This window comes from Dipodomys merriami, unplaced genomic scaffold, assembly GCF_024711535.1.
Source record: "Dipodomys merriami isolate MVZ:Mamm:240054 unplaced genomic scaffold, mDipMer1.0.p SCAF_136, whole genome shotgun sequence".
In the NCBI taxonomy this organism is placed as follows: Eukaryota; Metazoa; Chordata; class Mammalia; order Rodentia; family Heteromyidae; genus Dipodomys; species Dipodomys merriami.
The window spans coordinates 554,849-577,119 of record NW_027202671.1 but is presented as its reverse complement, the minus strand read 5'-3'; the positions used below and the strand labels follow the sequence as shown (position 1 = coordinate 577,119).

Below are 22,271 nucleotides of genomic sequence, written 5' to 3'. Positions count from 1 at the left end.
TTCCTTCCCTCCCTTCTTCCTTCCTTCCTTCCCTCCCTCCCTCCCTTCCTTCTTCCATCCTTCCTTCCTTCCTCCCTTCTTCCATCCTTTCTTCCTTCCTTCCTTCCTTTCTTTCTTTCTTTCTCTGGTTGCCTGCTTTCATGTTTTTTTTTTCTTTTTTCCAACCCTGGGGCTTGAACTCAAAGCCCTGGCATCCCTGAGCTTTTTGTGCTCAAGGCTAGCTAGCAGTGTACCACTTGAGCCACAGCTCCATTTCTGGCTTTTGTGGCAGTAAATTAGAGATAAGAGTGTCACAGACTTCTCTACAGGCTGGCTTCCTGCAATCTTCAGATTTCAACCTCCTGAGTAGCTAGTTTTACAGGTATGAGCCATGATGCCGGATTCTACTTTTGCTTTTTTAAGAGGAACTGTAACTAATTCATATCCTTTTAAAAGCCCAGTAGACAAGAGAAACTATATCTGTAGAGAAGATTGGACCTGGAGCCATTGACCACTGCCTATAATCTAGACCATCTGGTTCTTCCCAGAGCTGCTCAGATATGGAGAATTGGTAGCAGAGCAGAAAAGAAAGTTTCTCTTCCTTCAACCATCTCACAGCTGCACAAAGCCACCAAAGTTGGTCACTGGGGCAAGTGAGAACAGGAGTGGAGCCAAGACCTGATTCTTTATTTCCCTGCCCCATAAGTAAGGTCTGGCTGCAGGCCAATCCTCTACGCAGATGGCCTATAAGATGTTGGGTATCAGGGTAGAAGAGTTTGGATCCAAATTAAGCCCTTCAGGCCATTCCCTAGGTGGATCCTACTTCAGATGATAAAAGCTCTAAGCTTGTTGCTAGTTGGGTCTTGGGGAGGACATGCATCAGCACCTACCCAGGTCAGGTGCTCCACATGTTCTGGAACACTGGGAACAGTGACAGTCATGTGGGGCTCCATCCTGCCAGCTCATTAATTAACAGAGAGGAGCAAGTGCAACAGATGTTTGTACTGGCCTGGAAGCCCTCTTCTGAGAAGTGGGACTTAGGATCACATTACCTCTTGAGAATGATGGAGAGTGGATGGAGTCTACAGCCTGGCCCATTTCTCTTCACCTGAGACTCCACAGCAGCTAGGTTGCCACAAAGATATGCTAGGCTGTGGTTAGAGTTCATTTACTGACATTACCTCATGGAACTGAAAATAGTAAATTACTTTTTAAACTTTCTTCCTGATAAATGACAGCCCTGGCTTGTTCCCAACAGTGAAGTAGTTTTTCATCCTAGTTGTGTTATGTTTATACACTTGAAAAGCTGTAATAAACAAGGCATGTGCAGTCATTTCCGGTAGGGATAGTCTTAGTGACTTCAGCAGCAGGACTCTGAGGACTCAGACAAGATGAATGCCAGAGCAGACTGAACTAGGCTGTGGGTTTGGAGTCCCTTTATCAAGCTTGGCAGTAACCACTTTAAGACCTCAGGGCTCAAAGGAAATGGAAGGGGGTTGGGAATGTGCTTACAGAAAAGCCACTCTCCCCCTAAAGCGGTTTCTCCTTTATCCCCTTTCCCTCTCCCTCCTCTTTTTGCTACCTTCTTCCCTTTCTTCTCTCCCAGTCATGGAGAGACTTTTGAGTCCCATAAATTAGAGAGAAAAATAGGACAGAGGAGCCAGATGGAGGTGTCCATAGGCAGGACAGTCTCTGATGGCTATACTGGCACCGATCACTTTGAATATTTTTGTGTTATCTATAAGATGGGCTGGGCTGGTAAGTTGAAAGAGCACAGAGTAGAAGCAACGGGAGAAGGGTAGGTTTTGGCTTCTAGTCCTGGCCTGAGATCGACCCCATGGCTGTCTCTGTAGTTAGAATGTCTGTGAATCTGACTCTACAAGCAGCAAATGGTGAGGATATTGCCTAACACTTTCAGAAACAGCCAAGAGTCATCTTCCCAGCTTGTAATTATTTATGTGGGAGGGGAGGTCCCTCTGCCAACCACTCCTGTTCCCTTCAGTTGGCACACACTGACAAATAGCACAGCCTTTATTCACTGAGGGCTATCATCTCCCTTACTCTTAGCAAGGTCACAGAAGGACAAACTGGCTGCACCTCAGAAACACTCGCATACTGCTGATCAGCTTTTTTCATTGTACCCTCTCCCAATTCTCATCAGTCCTAGTCACCAAAAGATGTGGGCAAGGTAGACAGGGTTCTGGCTGGGGATCATAGGAGTCCTTGTGGAAAAATTGCATCTGCATTTTGACCCAGCCTTGAAGGATAGGTACAGCACTAGCAGGCAGAAGGACTGGGAAAGTCTCTGGCAGAGCAGGCTAGAACAAAGCCCAGAGGATGATTGGGGATGGGAGGAGGCAGCCAGTGAGGCTGAGGGCAGTTGGGAATGTCTGGGTGGGGCCTCAGAGATGAGTTGTTGCCACACATCGACACAGACCACACGTGGGACCTGAGGAGATAAGCAGTAACCCCAGCAGAGGGAAGCACCCCACTCCTCCTCTTCTTTGTAGTACCTGTGAGCAAGGTGAGAGCAGTCCCACATTATGGACAAGATCAAGGGCTTCATCTCTGCTTGGACACAATGGGGACATGAATGTGAACTTGAGCCTGTCCTTTCCAAAACATTTTCCCATCCCTCTCTTCCCAGTTCTTTCTAAAGCCATGACTTGCTTCCTCTTGTGTCTAGAGTCTGGATAGCCTCTCAGTTGCCACTGGGCCTCATTTTTCTGACAAATACCAAAACTCAACAAAACTATGTGCCTGTTTAAAAATCTAAAAAAAAGGGAGAGAAGATGCTATTCTTGTTTACTGCAAAATAGTAAACGTTTGATCTGCCTGCTCTTCAAATTCAAACTAAACTCTTTGGAGTGAGGAGCCTCAACCCTGTACTGCCCCAGGGTTAGCCCAGGAAGGATACAGGGGAAGCTTCAGAGAACACCAGATAATTGGAGGGAGCGTGGGAGGGCTCTCCAAGGTTCCAGTACTTTCTAGTTTGGTGTGCTCTTACAGCCAGATGAAAAAGAAGCAAAAGGTTATCTTGTAATAGGGAGAGGGCAGGGTGAAGCCCCAAGGGACTTTTCAAAATTGGCAATTGGGAAAGAAGGGGCCAAGGATGGATCCCCATGTTCTCATGGTCAAATGGGTTCTTTGAAATTGATTTGGTTCTAATCTGTTGACAGTATTCATTGGTAAAAGTTAGTTATTGCTGCCTTTTGATACTGTAATGAGTTTTTTCAGTCTTCATTCCTTCATCTAATTGTCAGGGTTCCCACACCCAGGACAGAGGCAGCACCATTTTCAGGAAATACTATAGTTGACAGGTAGAGAAAGTCTTGGACCCAGGTTGGATACCTTTCTCCTTCAGTTGAATCTGCCGTCCTGGTTAGAGACCACCAACAACTGACACTCACTTAACACATACTTTGCCACTCCCTGGGAAAGGTATCAGATATAGGGTCATTTTGATCCTTAAAACAGAATTATATAAAACATATGAATACTCAGGTTTTCCAGATGAGTGAGTTAACACTCAGGAAGTTGTTAATCATGTTCAGACCCACATGCTCTAGGAGGGACAATAGAGATCTAGACCAGGACTGTCAGTCTATGAGGCTGCTCTTTCTGATGTAACAAATGCCACTCAGAAGTTAGAGGGAAGCAAGTGTATAGGAGAAGATGGCTTCTGTCCTGAGTATTAATCTCTTGTAGGAATCCCTCAGCATCTGGCCCTCAGGGAGCAGAGGACATGACACATGGATACTGATGGGGGCTTGTGGGTTTCTTCTCTCTCAGATTCTTTAAACTCCTGATGGAGTGCATCAGAAAGAAGAGTAGTAAAGAATCGACCTTCAGAAGTGTGAACACACGAAGAGCTACACAGAAGGATCTTGATAATGCTGAGGAGTCAGGGAGGGCTCGGGTGAGTGAGTCCTGAAGGCCTCTGAGGGGCTGCACAGAGATGGTCCCAGGCCTGGAACTATGTAGGATGTATGTAGTCTTTGTATGAAAGGCCTCATGGCTATTCTTAGTGCTCTGTAAGTTCTTAGTATCAGCTTGTCTTTCCACTTACCTATTCAGCATTTATCTGCTACTCTTAGAGAGCTAACAAACCACATGTTTTGTTGTTTATTTTTGTCACTCATGGGGCTTGAACTCAGGCACTGTCCCTGAGTTTTTCACTCAAGGCTAGTGCTCTACCACTTTGATCCACAGCTCCACTTCCAGTTTTCTGGCAGTTAGTTGGAAATAAGAGTCTAGGTTGGCTTTAAGCAACGATCCTCAGATCTCAGTCTCCTGAGTAGCTAGGATTACAGGTATGAGCCACCAGTGCCTAGCACCACATGTTTTTTTTAAGTCTGATGAGCAAGGCCAAGGAGGCTGCCAGACACCAATGGCCCAGATAAACCTCAGGACATCCATTTGTGCTCTTAAAGACTCCTCTGTAAAAGGCTTTCATCCGAACAGTTGGGCCTTGCCTAATAGTATGTGGAGTCTTTGAAGCTTCTGGTTGTGACTTTGTTTTGTTTTGCATTTGATTTTCTAAGGCCAGATAAACTGGGGCCCATCAGAACACTGGCAGGGACCAAACAGCTATTTTAAAACAGAGAAGTTGCTTGCTAGTGACTCAAGCCTGTAATCTTAGCTATTAAGAAGTCTGAGGGCTGGGAATGTGGCTAATAGAGTGCTTATCTAGTGTGCATGAAGCCCTGGGTTCGATTCCTCAGTACCACATAAACAGAAAAACCAGAAGTGGCACTATGGCTCAAGTGGTAGAGTCCTAGCCCTTGAGTAAAAAGAAGCTCAAGGTTAGTGCCCAGGCCCTGAGTTCAAGCCCTAGGATTGGCAAAAAAAAAAAAAAAAAAAAGGCTGAAATCTTAATTTGAAGCCAGCCTGGGCAGAAAAGTCTGTGAGACTCATCTCCAATTAGCCACCAAAAAAAGCAGGAAATAGAAGTGTGGCGTAAGTGTATAACGCTAGCTATGAGTTCAAGCTCAGGACCAGTGTCAAAAAAATCCCCCAAAAACCCAACACCAGAGAATTTGAAACTCAATATGAAAAGGGAAGGAGCAGAAAATCACCACTGGCAAAGGAGTCTTGGAATAACAATTCCTCTTCTGCCATCAGAGCAGGCCAGACCTGAGGACCAGTATGGCAGGTCTCTTACCAGGGACCAGCACTTTATAGGGCCAGTGTAAGCCTGCTGAGGTAGGGCACAGATTGATATACTATCTGCTTATGTAGTCACTTCTCTCTGGATGTCTCCTCTTACTAAGTGAAGGATTGGCCTAGACCACATATATTTTTGAAAACTAGTCTTGATCTTAATTCACTCAAAAGGAGAGGAGTCAAGGTCAGGAGGAAGAAGGTTTTACTGATTTTTAAAATATTTAGTATTCTACCAAAATAGCCCTTCTTCATTGCTACTTGCAATGGGACTGATTAAAAATATTTGGAACACTATTTTTTTTTAACCATCTTTTTTTTTTTAATGATTTGGTGAGTGGTAGCACTTTTTCTTTCTTTCAGTTGTGCTGGGGATCAAATCCAAGGTCTTTGCACATGCTAAGCAATTACTCTACCACTGAACTATATCCTCAGCCCCAGAGCCCCTTCCCCTTTGCCCTTCCCTTTGTTAAAGTTTAAACATGAGATACTGTATAAGTGGTGTGTGTAAGAGTAAAGACTCAAGTTTTGAAAAAAGGCCTAGATTCCAGGGCTAGATGAGTAGATCCTGGGTAGGTAGGAGGTAGATAGATGATTGATGGGTAAGAAGGGTAAGAAGAAGGGTAAGAAGATGGGCAGTTTGGTAGATGATGGTAGGTGAGGTAATGATGGCTAGATGGGTAAGAAGAGGGGTTGGCGAGTAAGTGGGTGGGTGGGTGGATGGATGGATGGATGGATGGATGGATGGATGGATGGATGGATGGATGGATGGATGGATGGGATGGGATGGATAAGTTGGTGGGTAGGCAAATGGATTCACCAAGCACTAAATATTAGGACTAATCATTTTGTTTTTACCTCAAACCACAGGGAGAACAGGAAGGTGATGAAGAAGAAGAGGGGAACATTGTGGATGCTGAGGCTGATGAGGGGGATACTGATGCCTCTGACACTAAACGCAAGGAGAAGCAAGAGGAAGAGGTGAGGGGGACTCAGTTGGAGGTGAAGGGGTTGTGACCATGCCTGAGGGGTTCTCCCTTAACACAAGCTGCCCCTCTGTGCCTCCTGGGAACCCACCAGAAATCTGAAGCCAGGGCTGCCCTTCATATCTGGCTAACCTTGAATATGAATCAGGTTCAAGTTTCCAGATGTCAAGCTGCCTCCTGTTTCTATCATGAAAATGTGATGTCCTTTATGTAATATCCAAACCAGTCCCTTACTCTCATAATCTCTACAAGGAAGAAGAGAAGTTAGAGAGATGGAGGGAATTCACAGGCTGAGTGGGTGAGTCAGGAAAGTGGAGAGTAAACTCCTCCTCCAAAGGGCCCCAGAAACGTCAGGAGAGAAGGTGGCAATCTCAGGTGAGAGGCTGGAAATAGGAAGACCAGCACAGAGAAGCCAGGAGTGTGGGGACCAGGCCAGACACAGCCTTTGCCAGGGGCACTTGTTCCACAGACAATGTCCAGGTGATGGCAGAGCCCTGAGTGACAGCCTGAACTCCATTTCCTGCCAGGTGGATTATGAGAGCGAGGAAGAGGAAGAGAAGGAAGAGGAGGAGGAGGAGGAGGAAACAACAGAAGAAGGGAACATCCATGGTGAAGGTGGTGCCCTTCAGGCCCATGGTTCAGATGAGGAAGTGGGCTCAGGCCTGGAAGAAGACTTGCCCCAGAAACCTCCCCGCCACCACCGGGGACCCCAGGGAGCTGAGGCTGTGCAGCGCCGGGTCCAGGCTGTGCGTGAGGCCCATTCATTCATTGAAGACTACCAGTATGACACCAAAGAAGGACTGTGGTGCCAGGTCAGTGGCCACCCCTCCAGGTCCAAGGGGTTAGTCCAGTCCACTGAGTGCCCTAAAGGTAGGGGCCTGCTATAGAGCTCCCAGACTGCTGGGAAGTGGGGCCACCATGCTCCCATGCCTGCTTTTCCCATGTGCAGGCCTCTGAAAGTGGCTGTTCTTTGTATATGTGTGCGTGTGCGTGCCCATGCATGCGCGCGCGCGCGCGCGCGCACACACACACACACACACACACACACACACACACACACACACACACACACACACACACACACACACACACACACACACACACACACACACACACACACACACACACACACACACACACACACACACACACACACACACTCACTCCTGGGGCTTGAATTCAGGGCCTTGAGCTTGACTGTTCAAGGCTAGCACTCTACCACTTGATCATAGCTCCATTGCCACCTTTCTGGTGATTAATTGGAGACGAAGAGTCTCATGGACTTTGCTACCTGGACTGGCTTTGAACTGCAATCCTCAGATCTCAGCCTCTTGAGTAGCTAGGATTATAGGCATGAGCCACTGGTACCCAGCTGGCTGTTCTTGTTTTAATACCATGTCCTTTTCAGAATCTGTTTGGCTATAGACCCTTTTCCCCAAAGCACAATGCACACATATCGCCCTTAAGCCCCCTCTGAATCTCATTTTCCAAGCCTTATAGGTACTTTCCAAACAGTGGTGATGGAAGCTTTGTTCCATCACCAAGTAGGAACCCCCCCCCCTCCTCCCACACATCCCCTGGTCACCATTTTGGAGATTGCATGGTTCCCTTAAGGAATGGTTCAGATGCCTTGACATTACAGAGAATTAGCCTTTGTCTTCCTTGGATCAATTTGGTGGTCCCATATGGTAATATAGGTAACAGGACTCACTGACAGCATCCCAGGCAAAGAAAACAAGTACTGTGGGTTTTTTGACTGAAAGGACAGTAAGACCATGTTGTGGTTGTGAAGCCACCAGTGTTCAGGTCACCCTGCCAGCTCACACAATAGGGTTCCCTTCCTCCAGCCAGGGTGTTAGTTGCGTTCAGGTTACCCTGCCAGCTCACACAACGGGGTCCCCTTCCTCCAGCCAGAGTGTTACTTAATGAAAGGGCTTTGAAGGTATTCCTGGGTCTCAGCCAGAAGACCCCTATTCTGTTCACAGGGCTGGAAATAGCATCTTCTCTCCTCTGGTAGGTGACGATGAAGCTCCCTCTGATGAAGATTAACTTTGACATGAGCTCCCTGGTGGTGTCCTTGGCCCACAGTGCCATTGTTTACACAACCAAGGGCATCACTAGGTGCCTCCTGAATGAAACAACCAACAGTGAGAATGAGAAGGAACTTGTGCTGAACACAGAAGGAATCAACCTCCCAGAGCTGTTCAAATATGCTGAGGTGCGTGTCATTCTCTAGCATGTCTGCTGGCCTGACCTCCCATTATCTCTGGACACAACCCCTAGAAGCTGAGCCTCCAGCAGCTGATCGACACTAGCTCTTCCTGAACCTTCCATGCTCTAAACCAAGTGTTTGTCCCCTTGCCCACCCTCCGGGGACTCATAATGTCTATTAGTCTTGTTTAGACTTCCAGTATAAAAGCCTGCTGAACTTTAACCCAGAGTGTCATAGACACATTTGAGTACAATTTTTAACCTTGAAATGAAGACCTTCCTAGTATAGAGTTGTAAGAAATGGTTTGCCACATTGCTGGCCTGGATGCTGCTCACTGTCTGGTAAAGGAGACCCTGGCCCCAACCCAGTGTTGCTGAGGCACTGTGTTCCTGTCTCTCCTGCTCACCAGGACATCTGGTCTTTCCTCTGAGGTTCTCAGTGCTCAAGCACAAGGGTTTCCCCACAGACCACTCAGGAACTTGGGACCCTCTGACCTATTCTCCCCTAGCCTTGCACACTTGTGTCCCCACCCTTAACTGCCCCAAGCCTCTTACCAAGATCTTCCTTAGGCACATGAGCAGGAACGAGCCCACCCTTCCATAGAGCTTGGCATAGGTTGTACTCTCATGAATTCTCAACAACATGTGCCAGGCAGGCTGCCTGTCTTCACTTGTCTCCTGTGGAACATGGCTATGGCCAGAAAAATGTCCCCTCCAGCCATAGTGCAGAGCTCCCAAACCATGGCCCCTGATGAGCCCTCACAAACCCCCATAGAAAAAAACCTGTCTCTGTTCTCTGCCCTCTGCCCTGTGGGCCCTGCAGAAGTATTTGAGGATCACTGCTGAGGGTACGCTCTCCACTTCCCAAGAGAGTGTCCATGCTAGTAAAACAGGTTACTCCATTACAAGAATAATAAAATTATATTCTCTACATTATTATAAAGAAATAATGAGGGTTGTGGATGTAGCTTAGTGGTACAGTGCCTGGCAGGCCTATTCAGGACCCTGGGTTCTACCCCCAGTACTACAAGTAAGCAGGCTCAAACAAAGAATAACAAGAAATTACTTTCTATTTAGTGAATCTGAGTTACTTCTAGTATCTGGTGGCAGCAAAAGAGACCCGAGGGTTTGGCTAGTGTGCTGCTAGTTCTTTGCCAGTAGTTTCCCCTCTAGTCCTGGGCCACCTTTCCACACTTGGTCATTAGCTGTTCTCAGCTGCCAGGCACAGGCAGAGAGTAGTGGGTGGGAGATATATGTGTTGATGGTGAGAGCCTTAGGCTCTGAAGTCAGTCCTTCTGTCCCTGCCCAGGTGCTGGACCTGCGCCGCCTCTACTCCAATGACATCCATGCCATGGCTAACACTTACGGCATCGAGGCAGCACTGCGGGTTATCGAGAAGGAGATCAAGGATGTGTTTGCCGTGTATGGTAAGAGGAGCACCACCAGCAGTGTGGCTGGTGTGGGCCTTGCATTGAGGCAGGAAGCCAAACACAGGTACAATTGAGTGTGTCTGCAGGAGACTAGAGTCTCTGAAAGCCCCTAAGAGGAAATGTGGTGGGTAACAGCCCCATCTCCATGGCTCCTGGTCTTTTCCAAGAAGCTCCCCTTTGAAGCCGGGCACGCCTGTAATCCTAGCTACTCAGGAGGCTGAGATCTGAGGATCGTGGTTCAAAGCCAGATCAGGCAGGAAAGTCCGTGAGACTCTTATCTCCAATAAACCACTAGAAAACCGGAAGTGGCGCTGTAGCTCAAGTGGTATAGTGCTCGCCTTGAGCTGAAGAGCTGAGGGATAGCGCCCAGGCCCAGAGTTCAAGCCCCACAACCAAAAAAAAGAAAAAAAGAAGCTCCCCTTTGATGACTTGGCCCCATTTTTGCCTTCAGGGTTCCAAATCCCCAGTGAAAACAGCAAGGCAAGAACTCACTTCCTGTGCTGCTAGATGGGAGTGGGAGGCAGTATGCAGGGGACAAGCGAGGTCCACAGGCAAGACATGGGTCACAGTGCTGGATGAGGACAGAATAGTACTGAGAACAGCTTCAGGGTTTGGACCCTGAGGCAGGCACTAACTTGGAGGTACCCTGGCTTATGTCAGGTGACACTCCCAGCTCATCCCCTTCCTTGTCACTGATGTTATGACCTCTGTGGCAGGCATTGCAGTCGATCCTCGCCATCTCTCCTTGGTTGCTGATTATATGTGTTTTGAGGGTGTTTACAAGCCACTGAATCGCTTCGGGATCCGGTCCAGCTCCTCCCCTCTGCAGCAGATGACGTTTGAAACCAGCTTCCAGTTTCTGAAGCAGGCCACCATGATGGGTCAGTGTGGGACAGGTGCCAGGCTTACCCTCTCCTGAGTCTGCCCTGGGCAAATAGCCCAGCCCACAGGGCACTATTCACAGCATCTTGATGCTGGTGAGATCTTGTGAGATCTTGGCAGAAGATGGGAAAGTAGCCTCTGCACTCTGAAGGAAGAAAGGGGGAGGTGGGGGCTTCCCCAATTCCAAATGAAGATGCCACACTGCAGTATCTAATGTCAGCCTCGAGGACTCAGGACTAGTTCCAGAGCCTCCCTTGCAGGGCCATCACACCACTCCTCCCTCCACCCCCTGACGTAGGCCCTTGTGTCTCTTACAGGATCCCACGATGAACTGAGGTCCCCTTCAGCCTGCCTTGTGGTGGGGAAAGTTGTCAAGGGGGGAACAGGCCTGTTTGAACTCAAGCAGCCCCTGAGATAGCCACCAAGACATTGTCTGCTCAGCCCTGAAGATCTGGGTGCCAGCTGGTTGTCCTGCCGTGTGAGTGGACTGGACTCCAAGACAGTTGACCGTGTTTTTCCAGAGCACCTCAGTGACCTTGGCTTCTGGGCTAGGCTGGCAGTGTTCCCATCCTCACCCTCCACATCTCAAGGTTCCTCCATGTCCTTCAGAGGTAGCCAGACCTTCTCATGTGCTACAGGAGGAGCAAAGAAGGACAAGAAGCCCCGTGTTTACCAGAAAGACCAAGGTGGGCAGTATTTTGGTGACCCCAGGCATCTTTACAGCAGGGAAGTGAGATCTCTTTGGCTCTGAGTGGCCAGTGACTTCAGGTGGGCTTCTGATGAGCAGAAACATGAAACCTGCTGTACCTTCTCACTCCAGCCAAATCCTCAGGGTCCTCCCCAGGCTCTTTTCCTAGGCTAAGGGTCATGTAGCATAATCCTGTATCAGGCCACTTCCCTGTGCCTGAGGCAGAGCCCTATCCCTGCTGCTGTGTTGCTTTGTGTCCTAGACCAGACTGGCTCCAAGGCTAGGAGCCATGTGTCCCAGGTCCTGGTAGGTAGCTCGCTCCCTCAAACTCCAGGTTCCCCCTGGGTCTACTGGGCCAAGTTGACTGGCTTTCAGGGTTCTGCTCTCTACTTGGCACCAAGCCCGTGGCCTCCCTGAAGGCCCTGCACTGTCTGGGATCCTCCAGGTGCCCTCTCCCTGCAGCACAGCAGCAGAGAGGACTTGGACAGAGACTTTGTAAAACCAGAGCTGTTTCTATTTTTGTCTAATGTTATTTCAACTCAGGCTGAGTAATAAACATTGCTAGAACTAGCTGTTGGGAGGAAAAAAACGACTATAATTTTTTATCTTTTCCCTTGGTTTGTGGTTTCTGCATTGGAAGTTTAGAACCTAAGACTGGGATTTTCTTGGCACAGTCATATCTTGGGTCCCTCTGATGATGTGACATTTGATCTCAGCTTCTATTAACTTTCTACCTCTGACTCTCGCCCACCCCTGGGTATCCCCTTGCAACTCCGGCCCGGGAGTCAGAAGCACAAGACAAAATCCTGTGGGAAGGAGCTACGCCAATCCTGCTGGGGTGGCCTCAGGTAGGGCTGAGGTTAAAGGTATCCCATGCCAGAGGAATGCGCTAAGCATTCCTGTGCCCACACAGGAGGAAACCAGTACCCCATGATAGAGGCTGCCAGGATCAGCAGGACTTGGACACAGCGGAATAGGATGGTCTCCATGGGTGAGGGGAAGGAAAGGTTCCCATGGAACTTGCTCCCAGGGCCCATCTGCAGAGTTAGGCACTGATTGTTTGAACCCCTCATACTAGAGGTGTAACAGACTCCTCAGAGGAGATCCCAAGATAACCTAGTGATAGGGCCAGCTGGCAGAAGGAAGAATGTTTGATTCCATCGCACCAAAAAGTGCCAACGTGAAGAAGCCAGCCTAAAATAATAGCAGAACTGTGTGTAACTTCAGTCAGACTCCTGGCCTGTGCCAAGACAGGAGGTAATGGTCTTCTGCCCTTGTATATGTGTTTTTCCACCTGTCTCTTCCCTGTTGTGGATAAGTACCTCACCTGGTTTTTAAATAGATGCTCTGGAGCCTACAAATCTTGATGAGCAAAGAATCTCACTGTGGTACCCTGTTGGTACTCCTTTGAGTGGTGACTTGGTTCAGAAGGCTCTGAGGGTGGCCTCCTTGACAAGTTAGGACAACAAAATGTCTGGAGTGTTCTTTCTCTTGAGTGTGCATTTGAGTTTTTGGAAAGATCAACAAATAGGCCCAAGCCAGACTTGAGGAAGATGGATCAGGGTGCAGAATCATTTTTAATTCTAACAGATTTACATTTTCATGACAGATGTGTCCTTTTAGAACCCTGAAGTGTCAGCCAGCCACAGGTCCTAGGTACCTTTCCTTGTCTCTTCAGGAGGTGACTGCTGTGCTGGCTTGCTCATAATCCCCTTCGTAAGTTCTCACCGGAGTCACTATTGGCATCCCCTACAAATGTTTCCATGAGTCTTTGAGATATTTTTCATCCTGAATCAGGGAGTAATAGATGAAGCACCTTGTCCCATTCTGAGTCCAAAACTTGAACCTTTCTTTCTTGTGTTCATCCATTTTGTATTGCTATAGCAAAATATTTGAGATTGGAGAGTTCATAAAGGAAAGAGGTCTGTTTAGCTCACAGTTCTAGGGGGGCTACTGGCATGGCTCAAGTAGAACACCTGTCTAGCAAGTGTGAGGCCTGAAGTGCAAATCCCAGTACTGCAAAAAAAAAAAAAAAAAAAGGTTGGGGAGAACCTGCAATTTCAACACTGTCATACTGTAGAGGCTCTAGGGAACAAACCAAATCTGCCCTGTACCCTGCCCCCAATTATATGTTATCCATTGAGCAGTACCTCCCATTCCTTTCTCAAACTAGCTTCTAGTAACTGCCGTTCTACTCTCCCTATGAGTTGGACTTCTCTAGCTACTCCATGTAAATAGGATCATACAGTTCTCTTTTTTTTTTTCTTTCTTATTTTACTGAGTATAATGTCCTCAGGCTTCATCCATGTGTCAGGATTTCCTTCCTTTCTAAGGCTACTAACATTTCAGAAGATGGATATATCATCACATTTTGTTTATTTGTCCATTAGTGGGCATTTGCGTTACCTCCATCTCTCAACTGTTGTAAAGCACTATGAACAGAGGTGCCCACGTCTTTCGGAGGCCTTATTTTCTTTTGGATATATACCTAGAAGTAAAACTGCTGGACAGTATGCTATTCTTTTTAATTTTTTTTTGAGGATCATCCTGCCTGTTTTCCATGGTAATTGCACCATTTTACATTCCTACTAACCCAATTTCTTTCCATACATGTGGAGAATATCTCTGTCTCTTACTGTCTTCCCTTCCCTCCCCATTCCTTTCCTCCTCCTTTCCTCTCCCATCCTCCTCCTCCCCATCATTATTGTTTATTTGGCAGTACTGGGATCTGACTCAGGAGCCTCATGCTTGCTAGTCAGGTGTTCTACCATTTGAGCTACAACCCTAGCCCTGTTTCTTTTTAAAAATATCTAAATCAGGCAGCCTCAAATTTATGATCCTCCTGCCCCAAACCCAGAATTTTCCTGGAAGTTCCACTAACCCAGCCAAGGAGTAGTGTCCCTGAGATCTGAGTTAGAGAGAGAAGGGGAAGGGCTAGTTCAGCCCTGTACCTGTGCACTGGGGAGGGTGGCCTTCTCCCTCAGAGTTGTACTAAGAAGGGACCATGTCCCTCTGATTGCAAAGTCTGTCAGTAGAAAGCATCCTGGGTGGCTCAGAAAGTCTCCTTACTCCAGAAAAGTTGTTTGATTTTTATCACATTGTAAGAACAGAAGGGTTGTTGTGTGTCTGTGTGTGTGTGTGTGTGTGTTTGTTTTTTGTTTTCCACATCTTGTTTTCTGCCCATCACCTATCTTCTATAGTAGGCTCCTGGAAGGGGGACTAGGGCTGAACAGCCCATGAGGAGATGACGGCAAAGGCAGCTTTCTGACTGCACGCCCTATTCAACACTCCTTCAGCTGACTCTTTACAAACAGAAGCCCAAGCCAGGCACTTACAGCCCACACCAGGCACTGGTGGCTCACTCCTTTAATCCTCGCTACTCAGGAGGCTAAGATCTGAGGATTGTGGTTCAAACCCAGCCTAGCCAGGAAAGCCCATGAGATTCTTATCTCCAGTTAACTACCAAAAGAGTCAGAAGTGGAGCTGTGACACAAGTGGTAGAGCTCTAGCTTTAAACACAAAACTTCAAAGATAGTGCTCAGGCCCTGAGTTCAAGCCCTCAAGCCCAATACAAAAAAAAAAAAAGCCCAATTTTTAACCAGGTTGCAGTACACTCAGCCAGTTAATTAATTACCAGCTACATGGATGAAAAAAGCACAAATGTCTATGTCCCCTTTTAATTTGCAACTTTACATGAACACAAATTTTCCAGCAAACATCCTGGTAAATGTTACTACAATAATCATACTCTGGTCTCAATATTGCAAAGCAATGATTCTTAAAATACTACTACTAGAACTTTAAATTTATTATTTTTTAGGAAAAAGTCCTTCTTAGTTTTAACGTACATTGATGAAAACAGGTGTACAAATATTTGCAAATATTCCTTTATGCAACAATGGCTGGTTCAGGGCTGGTCTTCCAAAAGCACCTATGTCAGCATTCTTAGTTTGGCAAAGTTCTCCATTAACTATAGATTTAGACTTACAGTATTGATCTTGGATTAAACTTTTCTAGTTAGACCTGAATTAAAGAATCTGTGATTCATATGCACGAACTCAAGAAACTAATCCTTCCCAAATCTAACAAACTATTCATTAAATGGGCAAGGGAGCTAGAGACTTCTCAGGCCAGGCACTGGTGGCTCATGCCTGTAATCATAGCTACTCAGGAGGCTGAGATCTGAGGATCAAGGTTCAAAGCCAACCCAGGCAGGAAAGTACTTGAGACTCTTTATCTCTAATAAACCACTATCAAACCAGAAGTGGTGCTGTGGCTCAAGCGGTAGAGTGCTCACCTTGAGCTGAAAAGCACAAGGGCAGCACCCAAGCCCAGAGTTCAAGCCCCATGACCGACAAAAAAAAAAAAAAAAAGACTTCTCAGAAGAGGTATAAATGGCAAAGAAAATCTGGGTGCTGATGGCTCATTCCTGTGGTCCTAGCTACTCAGGAGGCTGAGATCTGAGAATTGTGGTTCAAAGCCAGCCCAGGCAAGAAAGTCTGTGAGACTCTTTATCTCCAATTAACCACCAGAAAACCAGTGCTGTGGCTCAAGTGGTAGAGTGCTAGCCTTAAGCTGAAGAGCTAAGGGACAGCACCCAGGCCCAGAGAGTTCAAGCCCTATGACCAAAAAAAAAGGAAAAGAAACACTTGAAGAAATGTTAATCATCCCTGGCCATAAAGGAAATGCATATAAAAACAACTCTGAGATACTACCTTACCCCAGAATGTTCTATATACCTAAATTCAAACAACAACAAATGGGGCTGGGAAGGTGGCTCAGTGGTAGAGCACTTGTCTTGCATGCATGAGGCCCTGGGTTCGATTCCTCAGCACCACATAAGCAGGGAAAAAAAAAGCCGGAAGTGGCGCTGTGCTCAAGTGGTAGAGTGCTAGCCTTGAGCTGAAGAGCTGAGGGACAGCACTCAGACCCAGAGTTCAGGCACCATGACCGGACCCCCAAAAAAAAAACACCAAAAAAAAAACAACCATTGCTGGCAGGGATGTGTAGAAAGAGGGACCATACTTCACTGCTGGTGGGAATGTAAACTAATAAAACTACTCTGGAAAGCAGCCTGGGGGCTCCTCAGAAAATTAAACATAGACCTTCCATATGACCCAGCCATATCACTCTAGGCATCTACCATGAGCAACAGCAACCAGGATACATGCACCTGCATGTTCATTGCTGCACTGTTCACAATAGCTAAGATATGGAAACAACCCAGATGCCCCACTACAGATGAATGGACCCATAAATTGTGGTACCTATATACAATGAAATACTACACAGCCATTAGAACAAAATGATGACATTCACAGGGAAATGGATGGCAGTAGAACAAATGTTGAGCAAAATAAGCCAAGATCAAAGAGACAAACGGCACATGATCCTGACATGCGGATGTTAAATTCGAAGTGTAACAAGATATGACAACGTAAACAGGACTCTGTAAACAAAGGACCTCTTCTTAATTTATCTATTGTTTTCAATTCTTCACCCCATATATGGTATATGCATGTGCACATATGAGGGAAGCTAGGAGGAGGGCACAGAATCAGAAGGAAACGTGATAACAGACAGCAGAGGGGTCCATCAGATGCAGTGGACATTGATGAAAGTGAACCAAGCAACGCAAGGGCAGTGATGGGCGGGAGGGAATAAGATAGAAAGAGGGAATAGCTTACACTAAGCAAAAAGGAAAGAAATGTACCTATCACCCGATTTGGAAGAAATAGTTGTATTGTCAGAGTTCTTAGAGTTAACAAGCTTTGTAGACCATGATAATGACAATCCTCCTTGTGAAGGTTAAAATATGTTTGTGACTAACTAAGTATCACTATCCCACAATACTGTGAAATTTATGTAATCACTTAATAAAGAAATTTTTTAAAATCTGGCTCGTTTTCTGTTCCGACAAATTGCTGAACCAACGTTAGCCCTCCTACTTTTAGGTCTTTATTATGGGATATAATTCAACATCTTTATCATTAAGCCAGTCATTGGTTTTTCGATTACTTGCAGCTAAATGCATTCCTAACTTGCACAAAGACTTCTTAAGAATTCATTGAAACGTCCTGTAGACAGGCTTCCCCTTGTAGGGAGTCCCCATAAGAACCGTGTATGCCCAGGGCCTAAGACATCATTGACCCTTCACTTAACCTCCACTTTCCCTATTTACCATTTGCTTCCCAGGAATATTTTGAATCAATCCATCTCTCTCTCTGTACTTGATCTCCAGTGGTATCCTAGCAACTTTCTTCTTACCTCCTGCCTTTGCTACTAGAGTTGCCTCCCAATAGGTCTTACTGCTCCTGCCCTCACCCTCCTTGAAGCATCCAGAGAGAATCTTTGTAAGGTGTAAATATGATCTCAGAACCCCCATCCTTCAGATTATCCACAAATTCTCCTTGGACTCACGAGCTCTTAAATCCGTAGCATGGCATATTTGTCTCCTATTGCTACATAACAAATCACTACAGCTTAACAACTTAAAGGAACATACATGTGTAATCAAGGCTTCTGCCAGTCCAGAGTCTGTGTCAGGCCAAACTGGTCATATACTGAGCCTTCAACAAGGCTGACTACATGCTTCTCAAGCACTAAAAAAATAAAATAGGGAAGTGGTGCTGTGGCTCAAGTGATAGAGCACTACTACCCTTGAGCAAACAAAACTCGGACAGCACCCAGACCCTGACTTCAAGCCTCATGACCGACAAAAAATAAAAATAATAAAAACAAGAACAAGCTAACCCCCAAATTTGTAGATGGAAAGAGATTAATAAAGATTACAGTTGAATGAGTCTGGATATACTGAGATTATAGGCCAGTGCCAGTGGCTCAGATCTGAGGATCACAGTTTGAAGCTAGCCTGGACAGGAAAGGTTGTGAGACTCTTGTTTCCAATTAACCACCAAAAAGCCAGAAGTTGAGCTGTGGCTCAAGTGGTAGAATGCTAGTCTTGATTAAAAAACAACAAAAAACTCAGGGACAGCACCCAGCCCCAGCAAATATTCACAAAAAGGCTCAGTTAACCTTATTTAACAGTCATGCCTACCCAACTAATTTTTCTGATTAGCTTAAAGTCAACTGATTAAGGAGTTTAATTATATCTACAAAATTCCTTCAGCTTTGCTACTTATTGTATATAACAATCACAAAAACAACATCCTATCGTAGTCCAAGTCCTTCCTACACTCAAGAATGAGTGCCTAGTACAAAGTACTACTAATCACCTATTCTCACCTACCAGAAACAGGCCACAGCTTACTGCAGAGGAAGCTAGAAATAAAGTCTTTAGTTGAGCAGCTAGGAGCTCAGTTAAATCTCAGTACTGAATCTATGTATACAAGAAAAGAATGGAGAACAGATAGCAGCCCTGGCTTCGTGTCTGTATAATTCTTCTTACTTTTCCAACATACTTCTTGTCGATTGCCTCACTTGACCTCACAAGTTAAGGCATGCTGATCTTAGGAACCTCTCCTCTCCCCTCTTTTTTGTTGTTTCTGTTATTACCTTGTTGCATCTTGGTTAAAAAGTAGTTCCAGGGCTGGGAAGGTGGCTCAGTGGTAGAGCGCTTGCCTTGCATGCCTGAGGCCCTGGGTTCTATTCCTCAGCACCACATAAGCAGAAAAAAAAGCCGGAAGTGGTGCTGTGGCTCAAGTGGTAGAGCGCTAGCCTTGAGCTGAAGAGCTGAGGGACAGCACCCAGGCCTAGAGTTCAGGCCCCACGACCGGACACCACCCCCCCCCAAAAAAAAGTAGTTCCATCCTGTACCATACAGTTGTGTCCCTGCTACAATGCTGCCTTCTAAGCTCATTCTCATTCTGCGCCTCAGTAGAGGCTGGTGTCCCTTGGAAATGAAACTGCTAGTAGCTGCTTTCTCCATATGCCTCAAATCCTCTTGCCCTCCTTCCTTTACAGGAGAAGGGTGTCCAGTAGGGCTTCTTCTAGATCATGATGAAAGTCCTAATAACAGGATATTTATAAGGGAAATGGCTGGAGACTAAATCCTGCTTTCCCAGAATCCTCCTTGGCCCTCATGAGCCATCTCTACAGATGGAGGATCCTAGGAGAAACAGACCTGTGTGGATTCCAAAGCTCGTGCTGTATCTTGGCCCTGTGGCCTCAGTACAATTCAGAGTGACTATTGAAATTCGAGGGGAAGAGACAACTAAGAGCTTCTTTGAGATGACTTTTAATATCCACAGTGGTGGGAAAATGATTTGGAAGATTTTCTCTCTCAATGTATTTGCATATACTTTATTGTGCTCCCCTAGTCGCCTCCAGGAAGGAATGAGGGGCCCAAAGGTGCAGATAGGGTCATAAACCAGCCATCAGCCAATACACCCTGGCATCCCCTGCCCACCTCCCTTCTCTGATGACTTGAATTCTAATGTCTCTACACTTGGGACTCAGGGATGTGCAAAGTGGGGTCCCAAGTCAATTGGCAGCTGGCCTTTGTCACTTTAAAGTACTTGCTTGGTCTCCAATGTCATTGCCACTGTTGTCTTCAAAAGGTTCTTTCTTTAGTCTGCGCTGCAAAGGAGCTAATAATGCTGTCCAGACTTGGCTTCTTTCACTGCCTGTGAGTTCATCCAAGAGCTAACTGGTATATTAGTTTATTCATCATGGAATGTCCTTCCACAAAGATTTTGTTGGTCAAAATAGTTGGCATGAAAACATCTAACTTCAGAGAGAAAAAAAAATGAGATCGTGCTCTGGATGAGAAGAGGAGAAACTAAGTGTCTGTGAACAGTGTCAATTACTGTGGCAAAGGTTTGTTTGTTGGGCTAGTACTAGAGTTTTCACTAGCATTCAGGTACCACAGCTTTTGTGAGAAGCTTCCTCTTCACACAAGTGAAAACCAAAATGCTTCTCTGAGTCTGTTTCTATAGGAAAGTTCCAACCTATCAGCCTATGACTATAAAGAAAGAAAATAAACCAATGCTAGTGGCTCAGAACTATAATCCTCGCTACTAAGGAGGCTGAGATCTGAGGATCATAGTTCAAAACCAGCCTGGGCAATTACTCACTAGAAAACCAGAAGTGGCCCTGTGGCTCCAAGTGGTAGATCACCAGCCTTGAGCAGAAAGGCTCAGAGACAGTGCCTAGGCCCTGCGTTGAAGCCCCACATCCAACAACAACGAGAGAGAGAGAGAGAGAGAGAGAGAGAGAGAGAGAGTAAAATTAGTTTGGCTTGGCTTATTCTTAGTAGGCTTATATGGGCTTTCATTGATCAGTATATACCTACAGTATGTATGCATACTTGTGCTTGCTAAGCAGGCACTCTACCACTTGAGTTACTCCTCCATCCCTTTTGCTTTAGTTATTTTTCAGCTGCAGTATCACTATTTTTTTTGTCCAGGCTAGTCTTGGACCTAATATGCCTCCCACTTTACTGGGAATACAGTTGTAAGCCATTACAACCAACCAATGATCATTATACTTTTTTTTTTTTTTTGGTCCAGTCGTGGGGCCTGAACTCTGGGCCTGGGTGCTGTCCCTCAGCTCTTCAGCTCAAGGCTAGCGCTCTACCACTTGAGCCACAGTGCTACTTCGGGCTTTTTTATTTTTGCTTATGTGGTGCTAAGGAATCGAACCCAGGGCTCTGGCATGCAAGGCAAGCGCTCTACAACTGAGCAACTTTCCCAGCCCCTGATAATTATACTTTTATCTTAACTTAAAAAATATTTCAATTTAAGTCCTTTTCATTTCCTACTTATATTCTTAGTACTCTGAATCTAATGTTTAACTATTCTAGCATTTTCCCAAGGATTGGAAAACTTCTATATAAGTCTATGGTTTCTTTTTTTTTGGTCCGGTCATGGGGCCTGAACTCTGGGCCTGGGCACTGTCCCTCAGCTCTTCAGCTCAAGGCTAGCACTCTACCACTTGAGCCACAGCGCCACTTCCAGCTTTTTTTTTTCCTGCTTATGTGGTGCTGAGGAATCGAACCCAGGGCCTCATGCATGCAAGGCAAGTGCTCTACCACTGAGCCAACTTCCCAGCCCAGTCTATGGTTTCTTAATGCATGTATAATCAACTACCCAAAAGTTAGTTGCATGATATTCATTATTATAGTGTTGTCATGTAAGGTCTCTGTTGGAAAGAATTTTTGTTGCTATAATCAAAGAAATTAAAATTCAGGATTGAATGATCAAAAGTATGAATGATCAAAGCACTGAGTGTGTGTGCCTGCACGTGCGTGCAGGCACACGTATAGTCTGAAACCAACTAATGATTGAACTAAACTTAAAAAGTAATAGAATACTTGAGGCTTCTATATGAGCAAAGGAAGGCATACCTACCCCCACCCCTGACATTCACAAAGCAGGTCAGAATTCTCCATCTAAAAATAGGACACAATCTAGTGCTTAAGAGTCCCAGGAAGCTCAGACTCCAGTGATCCATAAGATTGGCTTAATCTTCAGTCCAGGCTATCACATGAGACATCCTGGGGGCCCAGAAGGCAGCAGGCACCATCATGAAATGAAACCAGAGAACACATGCAGATACCAGAGAGGCCTGAGAGGAGATAACAGTGCCTAGAGCCCCAGGTTTCCTTCTCAGCTCCTCTGGGATGGAGTTGGCAAAGCATCAGCACAAAAAAAGCTCCCATAGGGTCCCCAGTGCACCTGCAAGTGACAGCCTCAGGGGGAGCCCAGACATGTAGCTAATGTGTGAACTCTCCTTTCCTCTCTCAGCTCCTCCTCCTTGATCTCTGAGAATGATGGAAGCTCAAACCTCCTCTGCTCAGAGGGCATGGAAGGCCCTCTGAAGGGGGAGATGCCCTGCGTATGAAACAAAAGACAGAAAGAATTGGAAGGATTGGTCAGGAGGAAGAGTTCCTAGGCAGAAAACTGGAGTGAGACTGACTGCAGGACCTCAATGTCAGGCTAAAGACTTCAGACACTTCAACAGGACGCCATA

The 22,271-nt window shown here is 46.2% G+C and overlaps 1 protein-coding gene across 1 annotated transcript in view; it reads left to right on the top strand.

Moving 5' to 3' along the window:
- LOC138825222 (DNA-directed RNA polymerase I subunit RPA1) overlaps positions 1-17,188 on the top strand; it is a 73,927-nt gene extending 56,739 nt beyond the window's left edge. Inside the window, exons 28-34 of the mRNA XM_070019614.1 lie at positions 3,772-3,898; positions 6,013-6,123; positions 6,656-6,940; positions 8,146-8,346; positions 9,649-9,766; positions 10,486-10,650; positions 10,969-17,188. Coding sequence (XP_069875715.1) covers positions 3,772-3,898; positions 6,013-6,123; positions 6,656-6,940; positions 8,146-8,346; positions 9,649-9,766; positions 10,486-10,650; positions 10,969-11,069 — 1,108 coding nt within the window. The 3' untranslated portion in view covers positions 11,070-17,188. The remainder of the gene's footprint in view (positions 1-3,771; positions 3,899-6,012; positions 6,124-6,655; positions 6,941-8,145; positions 8,347-9,648; positions 9,767-10,485; positions 10,651-10,968) is intronic.
- The last annotated feature ends 5,083 nt before the right edge of the window (positions 17,189-22,271 follow it).